We start from the raw sequence: 26,485 nt of genomic DNA on the forward strand, positions 1-26,485 counted from the left end.
ACGTGGTTTGATGCTGTGCACTATCTCTGCTGTGCTGCCATGGGTCTGCGTGCTGTGGGGCAGCTGTGGGGCTGTGCTGGCCTGGGACAGGGGCGTGTGCTGGGGGAGGTCGGGGTGGTGCTCCCTTGTGCAGCTCCTGCCGCCCCTTGGCACACTTTGGCTCTCTCTTCCTCAGCTGCATCTGTCCATTCTCCTAAATCATTGCTGATTTTACCCATTTGAACAGAGCAGATGTGCTGAGTTCAGTGGAATGCTCTGTGTGGAAAAGGAAAACATAATCTGATCTCTCCTGGTGTTCTTTCGAAGACATTTAAGATGAGAGCTGTAGCAGAGCGCTCCGTGCAGGCTCTCCTGGTAGCTCAGCGGCTCCATGGAGGGGTTGTCCTGTACCGCCAGAGCTGGGGAGAGCGCGACTTCAAAGTGATCCGAATGAGATTTCTCCAGGCTGTTCTGCAGTTACCCATGCACTCACTGGGTGGTTGGAGTTGGTGAACAAAAAAAGATATTTGTGTAAAACTCAGGGCTTTGGCCCATGGGCCCATTGTCCCATCTGCATTTCCTTCCTGCAGACACCTTGATGTGGGCAGGACACCTGCACGCCGGAGAGGGGCTGGGAAGGCAGGCTGTTGTTGGGGTACCTTGCTGGTGGATCCCGCCTGGCAGCGTGGGCTCAGCAGCAGCAGCTTCTAAGGGCCCTCCAAAGGGAAACATGGCAAACAAGACAGTTGTGCTTTTTTTCTAATGAATAACAAACAACACAAGCATAAGATGGTTCAGAGTGGTCATTGCACCTCTCTAGTGGGCTAGGGGCACAGTTCAGATAAACGTCTGACCCACTGAACATAGCAAATAGATTTGGGGAAACACCTTTTGTCCCTTCCAGCAGCAGAGCACTGTAACAAGCGCCATTGCTGGGGGAAGGCAGCTTGTTGTGCTGCGCAGGGCTGCGTGGAACCTAACACAGAGAGGTCTCAAGCAGACCCAGGTTTGACTTCTCTTCAAAATATGTACAAAAGTTTTTAGAGATTGCATGAAACGGTAAACGTTACCTACAAAAAGAGCGACAATGGTCTTCGGCAGGAGAGCGTATCACTGGTGTTACAGTGGCCACGTGAATCCTCCGTTTTTATTAAAACAGTCTCATCTCTGAAAAATTAGTCCACGTAAATGGCATGGGATGAGCAGCACTGCCTGCAGCCAGACAGATTAATACAGCTGTTTCATTAAATTCCACGATTATTGAAAAATATGGTGGGTGCGGCAGTGCTGGATGGGGAAAAGATGGATGATAAAATAAACAGTTTGGGGACGTGTGAGATGGAGAGAAAGAAAAATGGAGAATAGCGTCATTCCTTAGTTTGTTTAAAAGTTACATTTCCACAGTCATATGGCATACACGCCTGTGCTGTTCCTTATTAGCAGGAGCCAGCTCCCAGCCAGGCGTGGGGCCGGGGAGGTGGGGCGGTCCTGCACGGCGCTGCTCCCTGCCCGCTCTGGTGCCTCCTGCACCTCCTGAGCTGCTGCCTCGTCAGCCCGTGGCCGTGCGTGGCTCTTGGCAGTGCCGTGCTCTGGTCTGCGTGTGCCGCTCCCCCAGCGCATGCTCCCCTGTTTGAGGAGCGCTGGGCGCTGCGTGCGCTGCGGAGCCCCGTGGGGATGGCTGCCTGCCGGCCCATGGGCACGCTGCCTTTCTCTGCTGCTGATTTAAACTGTCCCCGTGCTCAGATCCTCCAATTGTGCTGATTCTTTCAAGCCAAACCCAAAACATAGCAAGGGTGGAGTGGTTGTACGGTATTTCCTAACCTGGTCTGAAACATGGACCCGGCACTTTGTTCTGGGTGCTGCTGCATGCCAAGATTCCCCCCGCGTGCTGGGAGATGGGCTTAGCGCCGTGCCTTGCAGCTCTGCCTGGCAGGGACTGTCCCGGCTCTCACTGCACGCAGGTCTTCACAGCGCTGCGTCCGAGTGGGTAGTTCTTGACGTTGGCAGGAAATTGCCAAGCTTTCTTTCCATAACGGGTCGGGAATTGGTGCTCCAGAGAGCAAGGTCTGTGGTAAAGGTCATGGGGAAGCAGTGATGGCCAATGGAATAAATGGGATATTTGAACAATGTCCTTCTTTGTGAGAGGGCACAGCTTTGCACACGGATCCACACGTTTCCCACGTGGAAGATGGGCCAGGTTTGGTGTGATGTGTGCAGGGAAAGGTGTTGTGAGCCGTATGGCGGAGCGCTGCGGTTCGTGTACGTACAGGAACAGCTCCTGTCCCCCGGGAAGCGTTACTTGTGAGCCGTATGGTTTCCATCAGAGCGTTCTCTGTCTGTTTCTGATTTAAAGTGGAGCTTTGACTAAACCTGATCAATATTTTGCATGCCATGCGTGAAGAACCAGATGTTGGAAGTTTCCTATCATTGAAAGGGAGGGAGGTGAACACCCTGCTCAAACTTGCAGAAATCAATGTTTTCTGACAGAAGTCAGTTGGTTTTCCTAGGAACGATATTCCTTTGATTTTCAGGTTGATTTGTCTTCTAGCAACGTTCTACTTTAATATTTCCAGTGTTTCCTGTGATACAGATAGATTCTCACAATGGGAAAGATTCACATTATGATGGACAATAACTGTACTTACTGCCCGGTGTCTCGTCATTGCCAGTAACTCACAGCTCCTTGCCTTTGCGTCTTGTCTCGCCCTGGCCTCTGCTGCTGGACAGATGCGAACCACAGAGGCCGATGTCGCGCTGCGGTGGTGGTGGTGCGTGGGGCATCTTCACGCTGCAGCAGTGTGAGGGGTGCTGCTGACCCCAGCACGAGGGGCTTCTGAACATAGCTCACACCCATGGGGTGGAGCAAAAGAAGAGCAGAAAATGAGGCATGTTTATTCAACTGTTCAAAACAAATGTTTTACTGAAAGCCCATTTTAAATCAGAGCAGTTCGGGCTGTGCTTATGGGTCCCGCGGAGCCGCGTCCTTGATACTTCTTTGAACCCCTGGCCGGGTGGTTCTGTGGCTGCCTATCTGGGATTTCTGTGCCCTCTTGCCGAAGAGCCACTTCTGAGCTCTTTCATGTCTTCTGGCCCTGAATGAGGTGTTTGTAGGACTGGGCGCTTCCAAAATGCGTTTGTGAGCTGAAGAAGGAAGCGAAGGCAGTGCAGGCTGTGGGAGGATGGGGCAGGAGGAGGTTTTACTGCAGAAATGGGATGGAGCAGAGCAGAGCGGGGCTGGCTAAGCAGGGCTGTGTGCGCCCATCACACGGCTGTGGCGACTGGCTCGCTAACCTTCGCTTTTCATGTCTTAAGCCGTTGCTCTTTTTCTGGCTCAGGAAGAGGGTAATGCATGCAAACAATAGAAATAAGGGGAGGAATAAGTTCTTATGAGGGAAAACAGCAAAAAAATCTTCTGAGGGCACCAGTGGGATTAGTGCCCTGGTGGATTCTTCAAATATTACAGTGAATTTAATTAAATACATCGTGATCCCAAAAGAGGCTAGTCTAATTAGCCAGATCTAGAATACATTTATTCTCTTCCCTCGCACTCCCAATCAGAAGCCTCAGCATCAGCTCCTATCCTATTTTTAATCATTCCTAGACTCAGAGGGCTCTCCTTTCTCCGTGTTAGCTAAGCACACAGAGCTGGGTAATATGTCTTTAATCTTATCTGAGCTGTAACTGAGATAATACCCGTCAGAATTTTTACCAGAAGGTCCTGGCTGTGCGTAGACAATATTTTTGATTGACAAACCTTGAGATCATATCCAGATTGCCCTGCTTATGTGCCCTGAGCGAAGCGTGTGCTGAGGAAGGAGTTCCACGGGTGACCTGGAAGCCAGAAAAGGGCTCTTGAGGTTGGATGGTCAGAGCTGGCGCAGATTGCCGCTTAGCTCTGACATAGGTGTGTGCTGGAAACACCAAAGAGCCTTCACCGAGGAATCTCCCCTATCCTTTGGTTTCTGTTTTTCCTATGCTTGTGACGAGCCCTTGCTGCGGGAGTGGGGAATGTTACTGCATGCTCCCTGGGGACGGCCGCTGCCCCAGCTGAGCGCCAGCACGCCTGCAAGCAGGGACTCTTCCCTGTGGTTGTAGGAGACAACTGCTGCCTCCCAGGGGTCTGTGACGTAGAATAGGCATTCACTTCTCTGGTACGGTCCCACTGCGGACCTCTCTGCCAAGCAATTGCTAGATTTTCGCCAAGCGATCAAAGGATACTTTCAGGTTAGCTGTACTGGCTGTGACAGCCACAGCCTCAGAGGGTGACAGGTGTTCTCCCAAGTGCCAGCCCCTGCTGGTGACCGCCGGCTGCATGCTCCTGCTGCCCCTCTGCCCACACTGCTTCCAGGACCCTGGGATGGCTCCTGAGTGTCTGGGAGCAGAGCACTGGGTGCTGGGACGGAGTTTGCAATGAGGGTGTATCTGTTCAACATGAAAACGAATGCCCTCCTAGCTTTAAATATGAAGGAATTAGCTACATGTGTGTTGTAAATAGTTGTCAATGTTGGATCTGGTATTTTCTTTCACTGAAGTTGATCCTTCCTATCTTTCTTTCTTTATTATTATTTTTTTTGCCTTCTGTACTCATTTCAGCGTGCTGTGTTTTCCTTGCTTTTTAATCCAGAGAGCATGTGGTATCTTGAGAATAAACAGTCTTGATCTTAGTGTTTCTCTTTGAAAAAGTGGTTTCTTACCTAATCCCCAGGTGGCTTTTAGCAATCTGCAGTGGACTAACCCAGAGAGAATGGAGATGGTGCAGGAAATTCACATCTCTCTGCTTTGTTCTTCACAGCACCTTCAGCATCACGAGAGCGGGGTTGAGGGTGAAAGCTGCTATTACCACTGTGTCCTCTGTAACTACTCCACCAAGGCCAAGCTGAACCTCATCCAGCACGTGCGCTCCATGAAACACCAGCGGAGTGAGAGCCTCCGCAAGCTGCAGCGCCTCCAGAAGGGTCTCCCTGAAGAAGAGGAGGACTTGGGACAGATCTTCACCATCCGCAAGTGCCCGGCTGCCGACGCGGGTGAGTGCTGCTTCTCTTGCGTGAGCAGCGTTGGGCTCTTGCTCGTGTGCGGCACAGTATTTGACTTGCAGCATTAGGGCCATCCATGGTGTTTCTTGGCAAGCACAGTGATTCTGTATTTTTTTCCGCTGTTGTGGGGATGATGCTTGTTGTTCATGAATAATAAGTGATGGAAGCCGTAGCTGCACTGGCTATGACAGGACCACTGTTGTACCCACAGGGTTGCAGATAGCTCTACCTCACAGGGCTTACGGTTGTGGCCCCAAATCACCAAGGAGTTATGTGTGTGCTTCCTTTCGTACTTGTGGGTGGTTTTCTCAGTTCCAGTAGGGCTAACTGCAGCTTTGGTATAGAGAAGTGTGTGTGTTCAGGTTAGAATCTTAAACAGTGGAGTGTTATTTGTCTAAACATTTGGGCAGCTCTAACAGGTCAGTGTACTATACTTTCTGTAAGTGTTTTTCATTGTGTCAAATGATGTCTTGTGCACCACTGCATTCCTGTCTGACTCGTTTGTTGATTCGTAGTATGGCAGTCATATTGGACCTGGAGGAAGATCTGGCTGAGGACTAGGCAGGAGAAGGGGCAGGTGTGGCAGATGTGCTTGCCAATTATCCATGTCTCCTCTTGACAAGTGGGCAAAGTGAATGGCACGGGGCAAGCATTTCCTTGTGCAGAAGGTGATAGAGAAGGGATTGCAACTGTGAATCTAGCAACAGAAAATGCCCTAAGGGGGACAGTGAGTGTGGCCAAAACAGAAATTGTATTTTATTTAAACATTTGAAAGTCTCAGAAGCTTTTTACGTTAGGAAAGAAATCAAGATCTCATGAAGGCCTCTTCAGAGGGAGGAGAAGGAGAGCTCGCCCAAGAAGGCTGCTTACGTGCGCTGTCAGGTGTGATGCTGGAGCTGCGGGCATGCGGGTGGATGGAGGTCATCACACCAACCTCTGAGCTGCAGCCGGGGCTTTCCTCCATGACTGCTGCGGAATTGGCTGGGTCTCACAGAGCAGTGCTCTGAGAAGCTGATGTTCTGCAGTGAGTAGCCGTAGTGAGAGGCAGGGAAAAGTGATTGTCGCTTAAAGCTGCTGAGAAAGGAAAGCAGCTGGAGGAGAGCACAAGTGGCTTTTAGAAATGTCCCTTGAATTAACACTTGGGTTGCTTTGCTGTTAAGCATGTCAGTAGGAATGACCTGAAACAACTGCAGAGCAGATACAAAGAAAACCAGGATATTTTTTATTAGCAATCAAATTACATCTTCTGAAAAAGACGGATCTGTGACCGTGGAGGCCCGGCGGAGTCGCGGGCTTGCAGTATGCCTTCCCAAAGGTCACGGTGACAGGGAGAGCACGCCGCGGTCACCACGCCGTCCTGGAGGGGACAGGAGCTCTGAGAGCAGGTCTGCCTCTCCACGATGCTCTACTCTGAGATAACATTCAGATTTTGAAAGGATATGTTTCCCAGGGTTGTACGGCTTGTGAGTTTTCTTAAAAGCAAAAAGAACAGGGAGGAGAAACCATCTGTGCCCTTCTGGGATGCACGGAACAATCTTGAAACCGGTTGTTTGCTTTTTACTTGAGAAATATCTTTTTCTGTGTGCATCTGCCAGAATTATGGCATTGCAGGTATTGAGTACAGAAACTCACCAGCTACAAAGGAAAAGGTTTTGTCAACTACTTAAAAAAGGTAGTTTCTTAAAGCTAAAAGTCTTGATTAATCACTGAGGGGAAGTTTCATGGACGAGGCTGGCCTGTGCAGGGGCAGCACCTGACTTTCCAGCGCTGCCTCGTGCCGTGCTCCCTCTTCATGCACATAAAGATCTGCTCTGAGCAGGACAGCCTTTCCTTTGTTCTCCAAACTTTCAGACAGCGCTGTGAGATGCTGTCGCGCATTTCACTGCCTGGTACTCTCCCATAGCTCTGTGCTGCGGTGCTGTTTGGCAGGGGCTGGTGCATCCCAGGGCCCACCGAGGCCTTTGCTTTGTCTTGGGTCCAACATCCACCTGCACTCATCCACCGTGCGCCGAGTGTGGGCTCCGTGTGTGGGCTCCATGTGTGGGCTCCATGTGTGGGCTCCATGCGCACGTTCCATGTGTGGGCTCCGTGTGTGGGTTCCGTGTGTGGGCTCCATGCACGGGTTCCGTGTGCGGGTTCCATGTGTGGGTTCCTTGTGTGGGCTCCGTGTGTGGGCTCCGTGTGTGGGCTCCATGTGTGGGTTCCGTGCATGGGCTCCATGTGTGGGTTCCGTGCGTGGGTTCCGTGCGCAGCCCTCGCGGCCCAGTGGCGTGGTTCTGCTCACCGTGCGCTCTTTGCAGTTCTGCCTCCTGTACAGCGCGATGCTGTCTCTGCTGTATCCCTCTCATGTTTTTTATCCTCTTTTCTGCGGGCTAGGCAGACCTTCCTCGCTGCTCTGTGATGAGAAGTCTCTTGTGATAACTGATAACATGAGAAAATCTTTCCTGTGTTTCAGACGCCTTGAGTAGAAAGTGCTTTTCTGATCTGTGACACTTCTCTGTCAGCGGGGCCCGCAGGGACAGTGACTTTTTGCTGGTGTGCTGCATTACAAGTGCACTGGTTTGTTTTGATGCCCGCTATTACTCCCCGGTAATCATTGCTGTGATTCTCTCTCTTCTTCTGGTTAATTATATTTGTTTAGAATTCGTTTTCCTTACAAATACAATATTGGCTTTCATTTTCTCCAGAGTGAGTCCCCTTTTGTTACCACTGCTCTTTCTGCAGACTCTTAAAGCCTTTTTTATTCCTCACCCTCTTCCACCTTCTGCAAAAATTCAGGAGGAAGCCCAGCCCCAACCCCAGCCCTAGCCCCAGTCACAGCCCCAGCTCTAACCCCAACCCCAGCCCAGCCCATGCCACTGAGGCTCTGCAGTGTCCCTTCCTGCAGAGCTCCATGCTCAGGGCAGGAACAGCTCCACCTTGGTGCTGGCTCAGTGCTGGCACCACGCCTCAACCTGCTCCTGGAGCCGCACTGCCCTGCTGGGCCCGGAGGAGTGGGGGTGTACGAGAGGTGGGGGTCCAGCGCTGCTCCCGAGGCACAGCCCTGGTGCGGTGCATGCCAAGGCGAGGAGCTGCCCTCCCCCTGCTGCTGGGAGTGCAGCAGCCACAGTTGCACCTCTGTGGCTTTGCTAGAAGTGCTGAAAGATCCTTTACCTCTTTCTTTCTTTCCCTAAACTCTTCCAGCTTTTGCTGATCTTTTCATCTCTAATGTTACATACATCTGTTGGTTAGAGCAATAAAAGGTAGCTCAACCCTTTTGCTGTACCCCTGTTAAACGGGATGCATGCACCAAGTAGATGGAGTCACATCATTCCCCTGCCTGCACTGTCCTTCGGTGCTTTGTAGCAGGGAGATGGTGCCAGGGTTCAACGTGTGTCTATATGTACTTACTTCGCTGCTGCGTGCAAGCATGTAGGAAAAAGCATTGCTGTCTCTGGGGTGGTATGTAGATATTTGCTTGTGTAGAAGCATCTCAATCTATTGGAAGAGAGTGTCTGATCATACCTTAATTAGTCCTCTAACAATCTACAAAGGTCAGTGCCAATTGCCTGTTCATTTACATTTGTAATTGTGATGGTTCTTGATTGCACATTAGTTGCAACTCATTCCCTCCCACCCCTCAGAAAACACATGCAGCAGCCTGAGAGCAGCCTGCAGATACAAGGACCTTTGTCTCCGCTTGTGCCAGCAACACAGCCCTCACTGAAACTTTTGTGTCTTTTATGGCAAAGAGCTTTAGAAGCTACACTCCACTTCCAGTAAAGGGATGGTGAAGTCATTGTCGGGGAAATTATATGGACATCAAGCAAGAAATTCAGTCCTCCTTGAACTGGATAATTAAAGACAATTAAACTTTTCTGCTTGCTCTGAGAAGTGTACTAATTGCTCAGGAGGAGGGAGATGGGCCCAGCCTGGACGTTCGGTGCTTTTGTTGATCAGAAAGAGTACAGCTTTAGGGGGCAGGAGTTTATTTTCTTCTGTGGGGTGTTTTTGGACTGTTGCTGTAGTATCCAGGCTGCTGCCACTGCAGATGCCAGCCCCTTGCTGCAGAAGCATCTGTATAACGTTACCCATAAGCTAATTGATTTTTAATGGTGGGGGGTTAGGAAAAAACTGCAATAAAAACTGAAAGCTTCTGAAGATGTAGGGATGGATGCACTTATGTCTCATTAGGTAATGACAGAAATGAAAGAACAAAGGAACCCACACCAAATTTTCAGTGTGGGTTTGCAGGAGTTTCCTTCTGGAAGGAGTGAGTGCAGGCAGCCCGTTCTGTAGCGTGGGCCGTGGTGGGAGCGGGACGCTGCGGGACGCAGCCCGCTGCTCGCACTGGAGCATCGCTCTGTGCGTGCCGTCCACGTGGGACGTGTGTTTGTTACAGACACAGTAGCTGAGCCTGTTGCTCTTAAGGCGAGTGGTGATGGTAATCAATGTTTCCTCCTTTACCTATTACTCCTGACTTGCAGGTGTGCTCCTTTCTTCTTTTCCAAGGAAGTTTGAGGACCATAAACCAGACGTAATCTATGTGATTGCTGAGAATACTTAAAAGTCAAACTTGGTGATCTTACAGTTGTGCTCGAGGCCATCTCAAAGCTTCTGGATGGCTTCTGGAAGTCATGTTATATTGCACTGGAAAAGCTGAGCATCTCAGCAATGTGAGTCATCCTATAGACTATTTTGCATTGCTAGCAAGTGAAAGAAGAACTTCTCCTCAATGGGGCTTTAGATGCTTTTTCCTAGCACTGTGTACTTCTGGAGAACCCCTTTGTCCTGTTGGACATGGGAGTGTTCCCCTATGACCAAACTAAGCCAGCCAGTAATACCACTTGTTGTTTTTGAAAAATTTTTTTTGCATGGTTTGTAGAGCAAAGGGGTGCTCTGCTGGGAACCAGCCCCCTGTGCTGGACGTACTGTTTCAGCAGTTCTCCTAATCTCTGCCAGATCCTGAGCAGCCATCATCTTCCAACACACAAAGTCATTGTTAGGGGTCCTTGCATGTGAAGACTGAGGGCAGGCTCTCTGGAAGCAGTTGCTAAACTCAGCCAAGCGCAGTGAAAGGACGCTTTGTTTGGGCAGGAAAGGAGCCGGAGCGCGGTGTCAGCAGGAGGATCGCTGCCTTCACGTCCTCCCTTGCCCATCCCGCTCTCACTGGAGCATCCAGCGCTCTGCAGCACACAGCGAGGACTGGCCACTCCAATCATTTTGAATAAGTTATCTAGATGAATACCTTTACTGTAAAACTCTGTTCTGGTAGAAATCTGCCATGTTCCCAGAGCTCCTGGAAGAGCAGGGTACTCCACTGCAGCAGCTTTCCCCCTTCTGCCCCGTGAGCAGAGGTGAGTGCACTGTCCCTCCACGTGTTGCTGGTATATTCAGCCTTCTGAAGGACTGCAAGCTGTAGCCCGAAATCAGGATGTGAATTTCTAATGAAACCAAGCATGTAAACAAATACAGCTAAAACTGTTGCCAGATGAGAAAATCCCTTGTGGTTTAAAATAGTGGTTACCAAACTCAGCTTGGTTTCGTCTGTGGTGGCTGCAGACAGCTGCGTGCTCATGTTGCTTGCACCTCTGTTTTCACTCTGAGTCATATGAAACACTTCGCTATTGTTCCTCTTTCCTAAAAGCAGTTTCTGTAGCTTCACCAGGGCTGTGGAGGCATCACTACTAGGAAAGAGCGGTGGTAAATGGGAAGGCAAGCAAGTTCCCATGGGATCAAGAGCAGATCTGTTCATGAAATGCTCAGGATCAAGAGGCTTCTCTTAGACAAATTCATATTTAGCAGAAGGGGATCTTGATGTTGGGCACATTTGTCAATATAAATCTGTGACTTGCAAGCCTCACAGAATGTGTTACCCTTTTCCTTGAGGCCAAAGGCGCTGCACTCTGAATTTCCCTCTTTCCGATCCAAGCTCTCCAGTTCTTCCCTTCCCTTGGTGGCCATGCTCTGGACTTAGGGACAGCGATCAGGCCATCTGTAAAATGCAATGACGCAAATGATGCAGAAAGAGGAAGGAGATTGTCCACAGAAACCTTCTGGGAGGGGAGCTGTCCTGTTACTTTTCAGCCTTGCAGAGTGGCAGCCATGAAGGCATTTCTCATTCACAGTCATCAAGCACGAAGTAATTATTAATGTGTTGTTTCAAGAGGGATACAAGAAGCTCCTTTGGAGTGTGTCTTACATGATTGCAGTCTCCATACTTCCAGTGGAACTTAAAAACTTTTAAAATGAAGATTGGTAATGCCAAATGATATTTCTCCCAGCTTGAAATAACTCAAGTTTATTAATATGTGATGTCCTCTACTCGGTCATCGCTAATGCTGGAGAAATGCATGTTGCTGCTCCATCTGATAGAGGTAATGGAGGGTTTCAGAAAGCAATAAGATTTTTATAAGCCTCTCTACTTTTTCATGGGACGTAATTGCACACAGCAATTAAAAACTTCCCAGAGCAGATTACTTGTACAGTGTCTGCCAGAGAACTGTGTGCAGAATTTGTACTGCAGTGTCCGCACAGACAGAAGCGCTCTGCAGCTCCGGCCCTGCAGCTGATGCACAGATTTGCCAGGTTGGAACATCTGCATGGTGCAGCTCTTCAAGACAGAGAAACAGCCCTTGCTGAGGGGTAGATCTAAGGTGTTTTTTGAGGAATTCAGTATAAACTTTCCCATCTACTACAAGAAGAGCTCCAAAATGAAGTTTTGCATGCCGTCTCCTCCCACTGCCCTTGTCTCTGATAACCAGAGAGTTCCTCCGACTCGTGCTGCTGCTGGCCGTCCCCTCCTCCTCCAAACTGGATTCCTTCCTCCGGTGTTTAACGACTAACCTCATTTCACAGGCTGCCCCTTGCCATTTCCAGGCTTGTCCTTGATTGACACATTTAATAATCTACCAACCAAAATGACAATCTGAGCTCCTGTGTGCAAACATCAAATGCTGCCCAGCTTCATTAGCTTCTCCCGGGCTTTTTGCCTCTCTCTCTCTTCCTGCAACCCAATATTGTGTTTTCCCAATATGTTATCTGTAAACCCCTGAAGGCAGCAGCCTGCTTAGTTGTTTCTGAAGTGTTGCATGTAAATGCAACCAAATCATTGGTGTATAAATTGTCAAAGAGACGCACAGTGCAGCAGCCCGGTCTCAGCAGGTCCTTGGGAGCCGGCCAGAACGGCCGCGTGCACCCAGCTCTCTGCCGGGGTTCTGTCCTGCGGCAGAGGGTGTGCAGCAGCTTTGTTGTCTGAAGAGGAAATCCGTTCCTGTCATCTCATCCTCAGACACAGGGAGTAAGACGAGCTATTGTCCTGTTTTGAGAAAACATTCACCCACGGTGCAATAACATACGTGAAATAGCAACAAAGAGGGAAAACAGCTCGTGGCGATATGTATGTTAAGCTGATTAAACTTGCAATTCCCCATTGCTGAAGCATTTCTGATCTCTGTGCCAACCCCACCAAATACCCCCACATGAAGGATTATCATCTTGTTTTCCAAGATCTCGTGTCATGTGTGCTCATTTAAAACAGGAGGACAGCTTGTTGCTCTCCTCTGTTGTTCTGCTGAACCCTGGAATTTTTTCATTTTTTCTGTGGATTGAACAGCTTAAGGAACTTTTACCTTTCCAGCAAGCTCCTAATGGGAGTTGCGGTGTTTCCTCTCTGGGTCTCTCCTCTGGAGGATGCGTTCAGAGACTGGGTGGGTAGCAGGCTTTCTCCTTTATGGATGGATGCAGAGGCAGGTGGAAACATCTCGTTCCATTTTAGTTTCATGTTGCTTTCACGGTTCTCAAGATTAAAAAGATACACCACTTGCAGGAAGAGGTCAGGGTTGCTGTAGACGGTTCTCTTGGAAGGCTGATGATGAGAGCGTAAAGCCACATAATTTAAGGAAGTCAGTCGCTTTGGAAGGGAGGGGGACTTCTCTGTCTTGGAGTCATTCCGTAGCATTATTTGTAGCCGTTCCTCCTTGCGTGTGTTCCCTTGCCCAAATTTTGTGGAACACTATTCCTGTCCCAGTGGCGTCTTTCTGTATATGTGCTTATAGGACACCGTGGGCCAGTTGAGGTCTGGTCTGGCTTCAGAGAACTCAGGGATAAAGTTTGTTCCCCTTTAATATCTAGCAGAAACAGATTTCCTTTGTTATTTATTTTTTGGGCTGGTTTTGAGTTTTAAGTAGAAAGCGGTTGTGTCCTCGCTGTGTTTTGACCAACCAGCAGCGCATAGATAATCTCTAAAGGATATGAAAGGTTTAATCATTTTAATTTTGTTTTTATTAAAGTTTATCGTGACTTTTTCATGTGCCCCTGGTAATGCGTGGTGGGGGGGTAACAGAGATCCACACAAACCCCCGAGCATTCGCTTAATGAAACTCTCTAATGGGAGGCGCCTGGTGGGAAGGAAGTGGTTAGATAGCGGGGCTGGGGAAGGCAGACCAAAGGCATGCTGTAATATCACTGAAACGTGGCAGGAATCTCATAAACTCCCCATCTAGCTCCAGCAGACACTTGTCATTGGGAGCTCATGGCTTTCATTAAGCGGAAAGAGAGGAAGCTCTGACGGCTGACTTGTTCCAGAATGTTTTTCTTGTTCGGTTGCATCCTAAAGCTCTTTCCACTTCAGAAAAGTACAGGGAAAAACACCAGATGCTGTAGTAGAGCACAGGGAAGATCTTGGTTTTTAAAAACTCTACGTTTTTATCTCCATCAAAGCAAAGTCTGGAGGCAGCCTGAAGCCAGGTTGTCAGCAGCTTCTCTGCTGCATTCAAACCAACTGTTCTTTCCTTTGGGGCAGAAAAATTGTGTGCTGTACCCATACCTCACTCTCGGTACCGAGTTTGGTCGCCTGAGTCACTGCTGCTGGTGCCAGCTGCACTTTCCACTTCTCTCCCTTTTTCTCTCTTCCCACTCTCTCTTTCACTTTCTGAATAGGGAACTTCTGCCCAGAGGACTTCAGGTGGTTATTACAGTGGTGCAGGTTGAATTCAAGACTGAAGGACCTCAGTAACGCCATGGAAGCATTGCTGTGAAAGCTGAGTGGTAGTAGATACTGCAGCCGTGTCTCTGGACGTGTTGGAGAAGGGTTAGATGTCAGCGTGGGCGGCACAAGACTCATCTTAGCAGCAGATTCAGCTCATGTTTGAAGTCTCCTCAACACATCTGTGCTGGTTCTGTTTGGCCCACACACTTCACTGAGCAGGGCAGGGTGTCTGAGCTGTCGCTGTGACATTCTCATTGCAAGGAGAAAAGGAAAGCTTCCAAAAGTTTGGATACAGACGGGAGCTGTTCCAGCAGACTGTGTTCTCCTGTCAAGCCTAATTTATGACCACCCTTTCCACAGTACTGCATAGGAGCAGGTCTTCTCCAGTGTCTTTCCTAGAGGTTTGGCTGCTTGTAGCTGTTGTTGCACTTTGATGTTGTCTGCCTACATCACCAGGCTCCAAATTAAATACACCTGAGGTGAACAAGCCTTCATCTGTGTTAACAGGTTAACGAGTTCGGGGTTACCTCACTTGGATGCTTTCGTTGGTGCATTAACTCTGAGCTCTTCCTCCTGTTCTGCTGTTGACCTGAGCCGCAGGGGTTGGAGTTCCAGCCCAGAATAGTGCTGATTCCTTGATTCCTTCTTTGCTGCTAATTTGCATGGTGACACGTTATTTGGGGACAGTGGCAGAAAGAAAAAATCTTAGTCATGTTCAGCTGGACAGAGGCTTTGTGCTCAGGAGAACAAGGATGTTTAACTCGCCCATAACCAAACAGTGGATGAGAGCGAGGAGGGGCGGTGCAGGGAAGGCCGTGCTGCTGGCTCCCATGTGGCACAGCAGTGCCCGCTGCAGCGGCCAGGCCGGGCTCCCCGCTGCCTCCCAGCCGTGCAGCACCACGCAGGAGTGTGCTGGGCCCGTGCCAGGGGAGGTGGGAAATGGGAGCAGGACCCCGCCTGGCAGGTGGTGCCTCGGGGTTTGCTGCAGCTGACGCTCCGCACACTCTGTGCTCTCTGCAGTCAGCAGCGTGGAGTCTCACTGAATAACTGCTGGCAGGTGTGGGAGCACAGTGCTCTGCCGTTTCATCTCCCCTCGGTCGTACAGGCTCACGCCGAAGGAGTGTCAGAGGCTGTTTCCCCTGGATGAGATTTGCCTTGGCCGCATGCCTGTGGTTTGTGTCACGGCAGCGCCCTGTGAAGGTGGCAGAGTTTCCAGGAGCCCTTTCCGCTCAGCTGTTTCCTGCCCATCTGCACACACCGGCAGCAGCGAGCCCTTCTGGCTGACTGCTGCGATGGGCCATAAAAATGAAAGTTGTTCTTGAAACCAGACATCTTGTCCAGACTTGTGACCGTGTTCTGGGTCTGCTGCTGTTATTTGCTCTTCAGGGACAGGAACAGGGCTGACACTTCTGTGATACTGACACCCCAAAGTACTGCCAATGCCAGCAACGTACTGCAGTTTCCTTGTTGGAGGAAGCATCCACAGGGCATCAGGAAGCTGTGGGCAGGAGCTTGCCAGCTCGGGTTGGGGGGGCAGACCTGCTTTTGGAAATCTCCCTCAGTAACTGGTGGCTCATATGGACTGGTTTGGCAGGATACTGCTAGGCAGGAACACCAAGCTTGTTTCCTTCTCTGTTTTCATTGAGACATAGGAAGAACAGGGGAAGAGGACGTGGGATGGTTGGTGTTTCTTGACGGCTGTATACACAAGGCTGGAGGCAGTCTCCCTCAGTGTAGCTGTAATTCTGTATCTTTCTGTAAGTCCTTTTTCCTAAAAAATGTGCACTTTTAAAATAACCTGACATCTTTTATATAGAAAAGATCATCTGAGCCAATCTAAACAGAGCTGTCTCAGAGTCTGACTGGGGCACTACCAGGTTTTGCTGGGCCATGGCAGCATGTGTTGGAGAAAGCAAATACGTGCTTCCTGCAGAAGATCAAGCTGTGTGGTTCGGATGGATGCACAGGGTGCTTTCATGGCATTGTTTCTGTTCATCATGCAGTATAGTTGCACTGGATTTCTGGTCTCCAGCTCCATCTTTTCATCAAAGTGGAAATTGCAGGGCAGGATCCCTTCATTCCTTTTCCTGTGGTGCATTTACACCATTGGTTGGAACAGAGCCTTCCTATGGGTTTTCCAAGAGGCAAAGTTACACAGGCTTCTTGCTGCAGGGGGAACTCCTGTCCAGATGTTTAATGCAAATAGCAACGGACAGGTCACCAGCGACCTCTGGGCCTTGGATTAGCAAGGGTACTAAGCATACATTAGCACTGCATTAGTATTGCACTATTTTAAAGATTTTTTTACTTAGAAATTATAAAAATATTGCTGATTTGTTTTAGCAATTCTCAGAGTTGTAAAAAGATGGAACTGAGACTACAGAAACCTGAACAGCAGCAGAGTTCTGACATGAACTGATAGAAATACATCACTTCTCCATTCAGGGCTTCGTCAATGGAACAAGGAGAGTATCTGCTTACCCTCTGACACGGTTGTGAAACTGAATTCCTTCAACTTCTCCATGTTCTTTTTGATTGTTAGAGGGGAGAGGTTGAGTCCATTATAATGGGCTTCCCTTTGGATCTTCGGGGACGCAGAATTGTCCTTCTAATTGTCCTTCCAAATATGCAAGGACAGTCCTCCCAGTCAAACCACTTCTAATTCTAACCAGCGCAGGCTTCTGTCGCAGCTGGTCAGCCAAAGCAGTTCCCAGGCAGAAAGAAGTGGGAAGGAGCTTTTCCAGGCCTTGCACACCCAGACCCACGGCATCGACACACTCAGGTGCCATCCTGTTTGGAAGGTGGATTTTAAACTTGTTGCTGTTAAACGTGTGATTTTGGATTGCGGCATAGGCTTCATTTTCCTATTCAGAAGAATCGTTTATAAAGGCCAACTCAAGTCCACTGTGTCATGGTGAGCGCTGGAAGAGAACATCATCCACTTCTTCCCCCCTGACAAGGAGTATTCTTTCAGAGCATCAGTTCCTTTCCCTTCTGCCTTCTGGGAGCAGCAGGTCTGGTGGTCTTTATCTGGCTGACAAGACTGGAAGAGAGTGCCTGATCTAAATGAAGAAGTGCTTTGAGATCTTTGTTCAGATGAGGCATCATGAACATGGAAGATATTCTCATCCTGCAGCTCATTTATTAGGAGTATAGATTTAATTGCAAGAGATACAGAGCTTGGTTTCTGAAATTGATTTTGTTCTTCTTTAAGAGCCATAGGCAAAATGAGATTGTGTACCTTATCAGTGGGGTGATTTGTGAAACGAGGTTTCACAGCAGCCAGCACAGGGCTGGAAGTAACGGCTGGCCCAACCTGCTCCTGCATACTCAGTGCTGTTCAGCATACTTGGACGTGCATGTCAGGGGCACAGTCTCCTGTGTACCTGCTAGCAGTCTTTCATTTGCTTTGCATTCCTTGAATACACTTGCTTCCTTTCCCTTCTGTAAGGCCTGTTGAACCTCTGTTGATGTCATTAAAAGTCCTCAGAACTGGAGTTACTGTGATTATTTTTTTTTCCACCAAAAACTTGAAATTGCTTAATAATGTGTGTGCCGACACCAATGTCAAGCTGCAGCTGATTCAGAAGGGAATTTAGGAACCTGTAAACAAATAAGAACCTCCTTCAGAGAAGAGTCTCTTCCTTATTCCTGTTAACACTTAGTTTTTCCCCTCAAGCAGGAGGGTTTGTTTTTCTTCCAAATAGTCAGTTTGCTTTTTTACATCTTTATTTTTTGTACATCTTGATGCCCCTGCCATGTACTTGATTTTGATCTCCATGATTTCTTAGGCCATGAGTTTCAAAGGTTAATTGGGAGTTGCATGAGAAAGTATTATCCGTATTTGCTCCAAATTTGCATTTTTTTCTGTGTTCATTATCAGTTCTCCAGAGACTGGAGGATGAGAGGAGCGGTATTGGTCCAGCTCCTTCGAACCTTGGACGCTCCTGTCAAGGCTGTCTGATTTTCTTTGCAGACCAAGCAACCCCAATCTTCTCTTCTGTGTAGACAGCTCTTCACAGCTGCTCTTCTCATCCTTTTCATTCATCTGAAGCCACTTCATGAAGTAAATGTTTAATTTTTCCATCCCGTCCCGCATGTGTCCCAACGTGTTCCTTTCACGTGCAGCACGTCAGGTGCCGGTTCCTTCGGTGTGCCTGCAGGGTGCCCTGGCCCCTTCCTGCGCATGGTGCTCTGCAGAGACCCCCCGGGCGCCTGCCCCGGGCCCGTGCTGGGACCCCACGCCCTTAAATCTCTGAGCCGCCAAATTTCTCCAGACACACTGCGTGCGGGGCCCCCGGCTGCCCCCACTGCTGTGCACTGCCAGGCACAGATGACAGAGTGGCCCTGGACAGAAAGTGGGGATGGACTCAGCGTGACTTAAGAGCGTCTTTCTTTGCTTTTCTGATTGCCGGCATTCATGCAGAGTGGGAGCTCCTGCTCCTTTTCTGGGAACTACTCTCTCTCATTTGGTTACCAATTAAGCTGAAGCATTCTGGCCTTTTCCATCCTTCTTTTTATTGTTACGAAGGGTGAATTAGGGCTTGGTGTTTAGGATTGTTCTCTGGCCTCCGCTGCTACTTTGCTGCCTCCTTTGTGGCAAAACAATGGCATTAATTTTGGCCTTTGCAGCAGGCGGGCAATCTGGCAGCGCACAGTGCCTGTCCGTTCCACTTCACTTGTGCAGCCACCTCTCCTTTCCACATCACCTACTCACTTTTCTCCTTTCTTTTCTTCCCTCCCCTTTTGTGTGTGTGGTGTGGAGGATCGCTCGGGGTTTTTTCTGCCCCAGTCCTGGCGAGGTCGGAGGTTGCGGCTGCTGCCGAGGGAGCTGCGTGCCGGGCTGGGGCCGTCCTGCAGGAATGGGCCGCGGTGGTGAAAGGGGATGGGGAAAATTTCACCAGGGCAGCCAGGGTCACTGCAAAGTAGCGGGAGCAGGAAAATGCTAAAAAGGCAGGAAGCATCTGCATGTCAGGGAGGTGCTTTCTGAACGGCACAAGGAGCTCTGTAGCGTCCCTCGTTGGACATGGAGCTTCATGCCCTCCAAAGCTGGGAGAGAAACATTGAGAGCCAGGGCAGAGGGCATCCACTTGTAGCCCCTGCAGGTAACTCGCATGGAGTAAGACAGGTGTTAAGCACTGTCAGATGGAATGCTACCCTAAATGGTGCAAGTTGCAGAGGGAAAAAAATAAAAGAATGGCATGATTGTATGAAAGGGAAGAAAAAAAAGTGTTAGAAATTGAGTGGAAGAGAGCCGTGTTTTTAAACAAATGAGGACGGTCCCGGAAGAAGCAAGCTGATGGGTTCCTCGCAGTGGGCTTGCTGGTACCTCATGCTGGTGAGGAGGAGCCTGGTGGTGGGCACAGTGCTGGGCGGAGGGGCTGGAGCAGCCGCAGAGCTCGTGGGGCTGTGGGGCTGTGCTTGCCTCTGAGAATGCCTCAAAGTCAGCACCGTGGAACAGGGACCTCACACACGACAGTACCCCAATTCCTGCACTCCTGCTGGGGTTGGGCCGTGGCTCACAGGGACGTGGTGACCCCTTGGCAATCTGAGGTCTGGATCCTTTTTTGTTTTCTGTTAAATAATATAAGAAGGAATGCAGGGATTGGAAGCGGTTGCCCAGAGTCCGCTGTCAGGACAACTTCAGGCCATGCTCTCCCTGGCTCCGTGGGGCAGCGGTTCCAGCTCTGACGACAGGGGGATGTTGTGCATGGCCTGGCCCCAGCCCCGGCACACGCTGTGCTCTCGTCAGTGCAGCAGCAGGAATGCGCCGCAGGTCCCACGGCTGCGCTCTGCCTTTGGAAGAGCTGGGTCAGCACTCGGCTCTCTGCCTCTGCTCCCTGAGATTTTTGCACAAGGGGACTCTTGCCTGTGAGTGCAGAGCCAGGTCTGGAGCCCGTGAGGTTCCTTCTGCTCTGAAGGAACGTGTCAGGCCAGGTGCTGCCTGGCACCCCGTGCTCGTCCTTGCCTTCCAGAAGGCAGCAGCCAACTGCATAAATGGAGCGCACACACAGTCAACAGTTTCCTTTCTTCTGCACAAATTGGCAAGGACTAACCTTGTCATATCTAGTGCAGTGCTAACGGGCGCCTGCCTCCAAGGGGTAATCATGCAGGCATAAATTCGGAAAGTTGCTAAGCTATGAGCAGTCTTATGAGCATTAAAAGTGTCCTCTTTGCCAGAAAGGTCATTCATAACTTGGCTGCGCTGCTGATGTACAGTCAGTGATATTGATTGATTAATGTATAAAAAGCACCAAATCCATTTGCTTCTATGAAAGAGAATAAAGTGCAGTCGACTCTCTCTTTATTTTCACCTCATCCTTTTGTTTGAAGGACGTTTTTTTTTCTCTTTTTGTTTTGCCAGCTAGGTTTAAGGGGGTTACAAAAAGCCAGTTTCTGCCAAGTAATGCGTTCACAAAGGGAACATTGATTCACATCAGTGTCGCTTGAGTTACCCTTAAAGGTTTGCCAAGGAGTTGTTCTTATATTAACCTTCTGTTCATCAAAGATGAAATAAATAAATAAGTCATAAAATCAGCTTCACCGCCTGCACCAGAGTTGGATGTGAAGCAGGAATTTCTTCAGTTAGGAATTTGTGCTCAAGGTACCGCGCGCTCGGCCTCCTGCCAGGCCGCCATCCCTGACCTCCAGCCCCATGCTCCGTCCCCTCCGTGCTGCCCCCTCGCAGGGAGCCGGGGCTGCCCCACGGCGCTGACAGGGCCTCTCTGGCAGCGCAGGGAGGGGGGTTCGCTCCCAGCACAGGGCTTAGTTCTGCCCCACTGCCTCTGCTTTCACACTGCCCGGCGCTGGGGAGAGGCGCTGGGGAGAGGGGCCGGGGACGCTTTGTTGGGCCGGGCTGGGAGGCTGCAGCGCCGGGGCTGGGCAGGGGCAGCGTGGAGGAGAGGAGAGGAGGAAAGGGCTGCCCCTGCACAGTGTCGGCTGCTCCTCCACTGGCAGAACCTGCTTCTCGCAGCTGGGAGGACCTGGGAGCTGTGCAGCCGCGTGTCATTCCTAAGTGAGCAAACCCTGACATTGGTCTGACCTGCCTAAGGAATGCTGGGGAGGGCGGTGGGTGTCTTCTCAGGCAGTTGCAATGTCCTCGTGGCTGCCTTGGCTGCTCGGACATTGGGACCAAGAGCTCATGCAGTACTTGCTCTGTTCTGAGCTTAGACAAACAATGGTGGTTTCAGGGAGGGGATTGCTGGGCTTATTCTGCTGCATGGGCAGCTGTGCGTGTCACCCTGTCCATGAGGCAGGGAGCTCAGCTGGCTGCTCCGCCTGCAACGAGCCGTGTTCACACCTGGCTGTCACCACGATCTCCTAGCGTGGGAGCTCCTTGATGCTCTCCAGGTCCCGGCGTCAATTCCGATAACCTCAGCCACAGGCAGCGAAGGGGAGCAGACGCCCATGGCTCCCAGCCAGAGCTGCACAGCCGTGCCCGTGAGTGCCCTGGGCTCCTGAGGCGCCGGCTGCAGCAGGAGGAGCGCCCGGCTCCTGGTGCTGTTCTCGAGCAGTTGCTGCTGAGAGCAATGGAGGAGCATTGCCAATGCCACAGCACGGCGTGGAGCGCTGTGGCTGGGGCACCACTGACCTCTGCAGCACCGCCCGCATGGCGCTCTGACCCCAGCGTCCCTTACCCAGCAAAGGGAAGCGATGGTGACAGTTCTGAAACTTGTTGAGGTGCATGCTTTGGTGTGCACCAAGCATGGCAGAGAGCAGGACTACAGGGCGTGCTTCCCTGGCAGTGCTGGTGCCTACCCTGCTCGCTTGTGCCCCACAGGAGCTGAGAAGCAAAGCCCTCGAGCCCTGAGCTCCCAGGACAGGTTTTTCCCCACGGCTGCTTCAAACCCCGAACAGAAAATCACCTTGTTTTGTAATCTTTTTCTCCAATTGTGGGAGAATTGCAGAACTCCGCCGCCCCCTCCCCCTCTGGCGAGGCGGAGGGGATTGGATCAGACGGTACAGAGGGAGCATGCTGAGAGTGAATCCATTTTCTCTCCTCCATCTCCCCAGAATAAATTAGAATTTGCCTGATTTAATAAAATGGCTTCATCTCTCTGCCATCTTTTCTATCTCCCGTGCGTTTCTTCCCCACCCCCACTGCGAAATAATAGATCTCAGCTGTATAGCTCTTGTTATAGGCTGCAATGTAGCGGTGGGATATGGCGGTGTGTCTGCATGCACAGCCTGCGCAGGATCCAGGCGCTGAGAGCGCACAGAATTTGTCCCGTATCTTAATTTCCTTATTGTCAACTGTGATAGTTATAATTGCTGTCGAGGTCAGTGTAATTTACTGTCCATCTGTCATTAACCTGACCTCATGGGTGGATGTGACTGCCATGCAGATATTGTTTGGGGACTGGGAGTGGTTAGTGATAGAAATTTTACAGCGCAGATTTGCCCCGGCCACTTTTCTTTTTAATTGGCACATATTTGTCTATGCATGCAGTGGAGCTGTAGCTCTTTGCTGCAGACGGAAAGGAGGAGTTATTGTTAGAATTTAGATGGTTTTGCTGCAGCTGAACCCTTTTCTCTCACTTAAATCTGGTGTTTTAATTTCTGTTTCCTAGGTTGATTTTTTCCTTTCCGCTCTGACACTAATTATGCCGGGCGCATTGGGAGCGGTTGCTGCTGAGAGGTACCCAGCTAAGTGTTAAGAAAGGTTTTAAAAACAGACTGAACTCTTTCTTAATGAGGCTCAATCGTGCTCTCCTCCGGGTGGTTTTGTTTTGCTGATCTGTCAGTTTTTCGAGGATTTAATTGCACTTTTTTCATATTAGTCTTTGAAATGGGGCTAAGCAGCTTTCTGTAAAATAAAATATAAAAAAGGAGAGATGTTACTGGCTTTCTGTTTTCTTTTTTTTGCTTTCATCACTCTGGGATCATCGTCTGCCACTGACTCCTGGGACCCAACAGTAGTAAAGAACAAAATTTATGAGAGCGGCGGATGACATGGCAGGCTGTGGCAGCTCCAAAATTGTAAACCATCGTAGGCAATTTTCCTTGCTTCTCTGCTTCCCATTTTGGCTCCTGTCGTGTTGCTGCTTATGCTAATCCTGGCAGACCTTCCAAATGTTTGTTTTGGAGGAAGAACCTGGAGGCGAAGGAGGGATGGGGAGTGCTGAAGTGGTATGTCCAGCGTAGCTCATTTCCTGCCAAGAAGGCACGGAGCAGCCCTGCGCCGAGCGTGGTGAGGTTGGCAGGAGGTCGGCGGGCTGAGCCCTGCTCAGGGCTGGGCTGGCTGCAGCGTGCTCCCTGGGAGCTCCCTGCCCTGCGGCCCATCCTGACAGCGGAGCACCCTCAGCCATCCCCTGCAGCACCAGGAGAGCAGCCAGGGGGTGCAGAGTAGTTGTTGCTGGGATAGGAAGAGGCAGGGAGAGAGAAGGCGGATGTGTCCGTGATGCTATTACCTTTATGGCATAGAGAAGCATGTTTGAAGCAATCAGCATGGAATTCTTAATTGCTTCGCTTACTTCTGCTCTCCTCGTGGGACAGATTGTACAAATGCAAGGGCTGCCAGGACCCTTGTGTTAGCGCTCTGTCCCTGCTGCACACACTATTTTTAACTAGCGCTTTGTTTTGCAGAGATGCACAAAGCTGCTGCTTTTTTTTTTCCCAAGGATGCTAATAAACAGCAGAGGCAGTAAGTGCCTCCGTCCGCCTGACGGTGACTTGGCTATCTCAGCCCACAGTTCATTTCTCCTTCCCGTTGCATTTGCATTTCTTTTTCCACTTTCCCTTCCTTTCTTTTAGCTTCGGTTCTCTCCCTCTCTGTTTCTTTTCATGTTTATCCCTTAGCTGTCTTTGGGTCTCTTTTCTTTCTTTCTATCCCAGCCTAACAAAAATCCTGTTTTCCTTCCTCTGCTCGGATGTGTGCCTTCCTCTTTTAGTTTCCAGCGCACCTCTCATGAGGACGTAAAATCCAAGAACCAGATCTTTGAGATTTCAAAATAAAATAAAAGTAAACTCTGCTTTAAAAACACTTTAGCAGGAAAGCCAGGCTAATTGTAAATCAATGAGTCTTAAAATGCAGCATTGATCTCCAGTTAGAAGTTTGAAGGGGAAAGCAGTAATTACTGTGCTGAAGGTAGTTTTTTTTTTTCTCTTAGTAAGTTCTGGGCAGAAGGAAGGCTCATTAGGGCAGCACTTCGGAATCTGAGTAATTAGTTTAAAAAGTACTTTTGTGGTGTTATTCCCAGGGCTGGAAATTATCAGAGTCTTCACAGATTTATAGTTCAGCTCTGATAAGGTTTGATTTATTACCGTGTTTGGCATGGAAGATCCTGAAGAGCCACCTGGGTGAGGAGGGAGCGGGGTGGCCAGGGAGTGCTGTTGCCCACTGGGGTTGCAGGGCCAGCTCAGCTCTGCCTGGCAGCTGCCACAGGCCCACGTGTTGCACTCTGCCTGGCCTGCCACGCTGCTCCAGGACAGCGTGGCAACATGGCGGTGGGATGGTGGCGGGTTGGTGGGAGGATGGTGGTGGGATGGCACTCAGCATGGGCTGTGGTGAGCAGCTCCAGGACGTCTCCTGCATGCGTACAGCTCCCTGCTTAGATTTCAATTCATCTTTTCACAGCAACGATTGTGTTTTCATTTCAATACCCATGTGCAGTTGTTGCATATAACACATGACTTTGATATCTGAATTAACTTGCTCTAAACGCCGCTGGGGCAAGAGGTGGCCTTTTGGGCCAGGCTCACAGACATTGCCCTAGATCTCAGGTCCTGGAGGTGTGGCATGACCAAAGATGTCTCCTTTTGCTGCTCGTCAGCCTTCTGCTGCAATTCCCCTGGTGCCACCTGCGCCTTGCCTGCAGGACCTGAGCATGGCGGAATGCAGAGCATGTGCTGCCGTGCCATAGCCTCATCCCCTCAGTCACGAGCTGCCACCCAGCAGTGCTCAGAGCATGCCTGGAAGGGACTGGGAAGTGACAGAGTGCTGGAAAACCATAGGGTGAGAAAAGAGCTGCAAGCTCACCTGCTGCCACGAGAGTGCCCACTTAAACTCTGGTGGTGAGAAGGCAGTTCATATATGCCCTAAAGCTTGTATGTTTATATTTTTTCCAAATTCATCTGTTAGATTTAGCAATTATATCTTTAGATACTAACTTTAATTATCTAATCTCTTTTGTGAATATTGCTGAAATCCTGGCCACAGCAACGTTCTGTGACACTGATTTCCACGGCCTAATTACCAAGTCTAATTCTATGGGGAAAATGTGTTTGTTTCACCTGTGAGGTCCTGCAGATCCATTAGCTGTCGGGTTTCCTGCGTATATGGAGCTGCATAGGCAGATCCAAGGTCAGCAGTGAAGAGGGCGATGAAGGCCAGGAGTGCTGGGCGGCCCGCTGACATTTCCATCTTGGTCTGGCTGCTGGAACGTTTACCAGACATACTGCTGTAGTGCAAACGCCTACTCCAAAGGAAAACAGAGCCTCCTGCACTGAGACAGTTGATGTGGCACATCTTCGAGCCCACTGTTATCTCCTCTGGCAGCGAGCCCATGTCTGAGAACAGCATCAGCCTCCTGGGCTGCAGGATCTCATCACGTGCTGGGGCATACAGGATGACCCCTGGCTGTCTAGCCGTGTCAGCTAGAAATTCAGCAGCCAGATGCTGAAAGTAGCTAAGATCATTACAAAGCATGGCCACCCACAGGCATAGGGAAACAAACCCAAGCAGGATGGTATGTGAGCTCTTTCTGAATTTGTTCTGCTCTTGAAATCTGGTTGGCCAAGAGGCCTGCGAAGATGGAGAGCACAAAGTCTCTGTAAGTCAGAGCAGGGGCTCTTACAGGAACATCATTTGGTTCATGTCAAGTTAACTGAATGTCCCTTCTTGCTCTGGGAGAAATGGGTCTGAAAATCTCACTTAGTGTTCTTCAGACTCCTACCCATTTTATGTTCTTTTATCAGATTGTCCCTTTGTCACCTTTCTCAGGAGAGCAGAACCAGTCTCTTCAGTTTCTGTCTGGGGGAGGTTTAGGTCTAGTGTTCTTCATATGTGTTTCTTCCCCTGCAGATTGTGTGGGGAGGTTCTGTATGATCCCATACTGCATGATCCCGTGTTGCAGGTAGCATTGCACCAGCACTGCGAGTGTCATCGTGTTCTCCATCTGTTCACCAGCATTGGATGCAGCTAATTTTTGGACTTCAGTAGAGTAGAGCTGCTTCTAAAGTCTTAGAGGATTTAAGGACTCTTGAGCCTAAGCAGAGCGGCTTACGGACAGTCTTTGTTATCAGAGCCTTTTCAGGTCTTTGGTAAATGGGTGAACATTCGCTACTCTGAATTCCTGATGTACTTCAGCTGTTTTGGATCATTCAGTTCAGATTTGGGTTTAGTGCAGAAAATACGAGAAGACTGAGTGAGTCTCTTGTAGCCAGTTGTTCAGGATTAGCTATAGCCAAGAGGATTCCCTAGAGTTTGACCTTGGTTAATGCTCTTTGTCAAAACTCCGTTTGTGCTCCGCTGTGTTATAGGGCTCGTGTACTGGAGCTGAGGCTG

At 49.9% G+C, this 26,485-nt stretch overlaps 1 protein-coding gene across 1 annotated transcript in view; it reads left to right on the forward strand.

Annotated features, from left to right (window-relative positions):
* Positions 1–26,485, forward strand: part of ZFHX3 (zinc finger homeobox 3) — a 510,940-nt gene that overhangs the window by 438,188 nt on the left and 46,267 nt on the right. Inside the window, 1 exon segment of the mRNA XM_021408156.1 lies at positions 4,772–5,003. Coding sequence (XP_021263831.1) covers positions 4,772–5,003 — 232 coding nt within the window.

This window comes from Numida meleagris, chromosome 10, assembly GCF_002078875.1.
Source record: "Numida meleagris isolate 19003 breed g44 Domestic line chromosome 10, NumMel1.0, whole genome shotgun sequence".
NCBI classification, from domain to species: Eukaryota; Metazoa; Chordata; class Aves; order Galliformes; family Numididae; genus Numida; species Numida meleagris.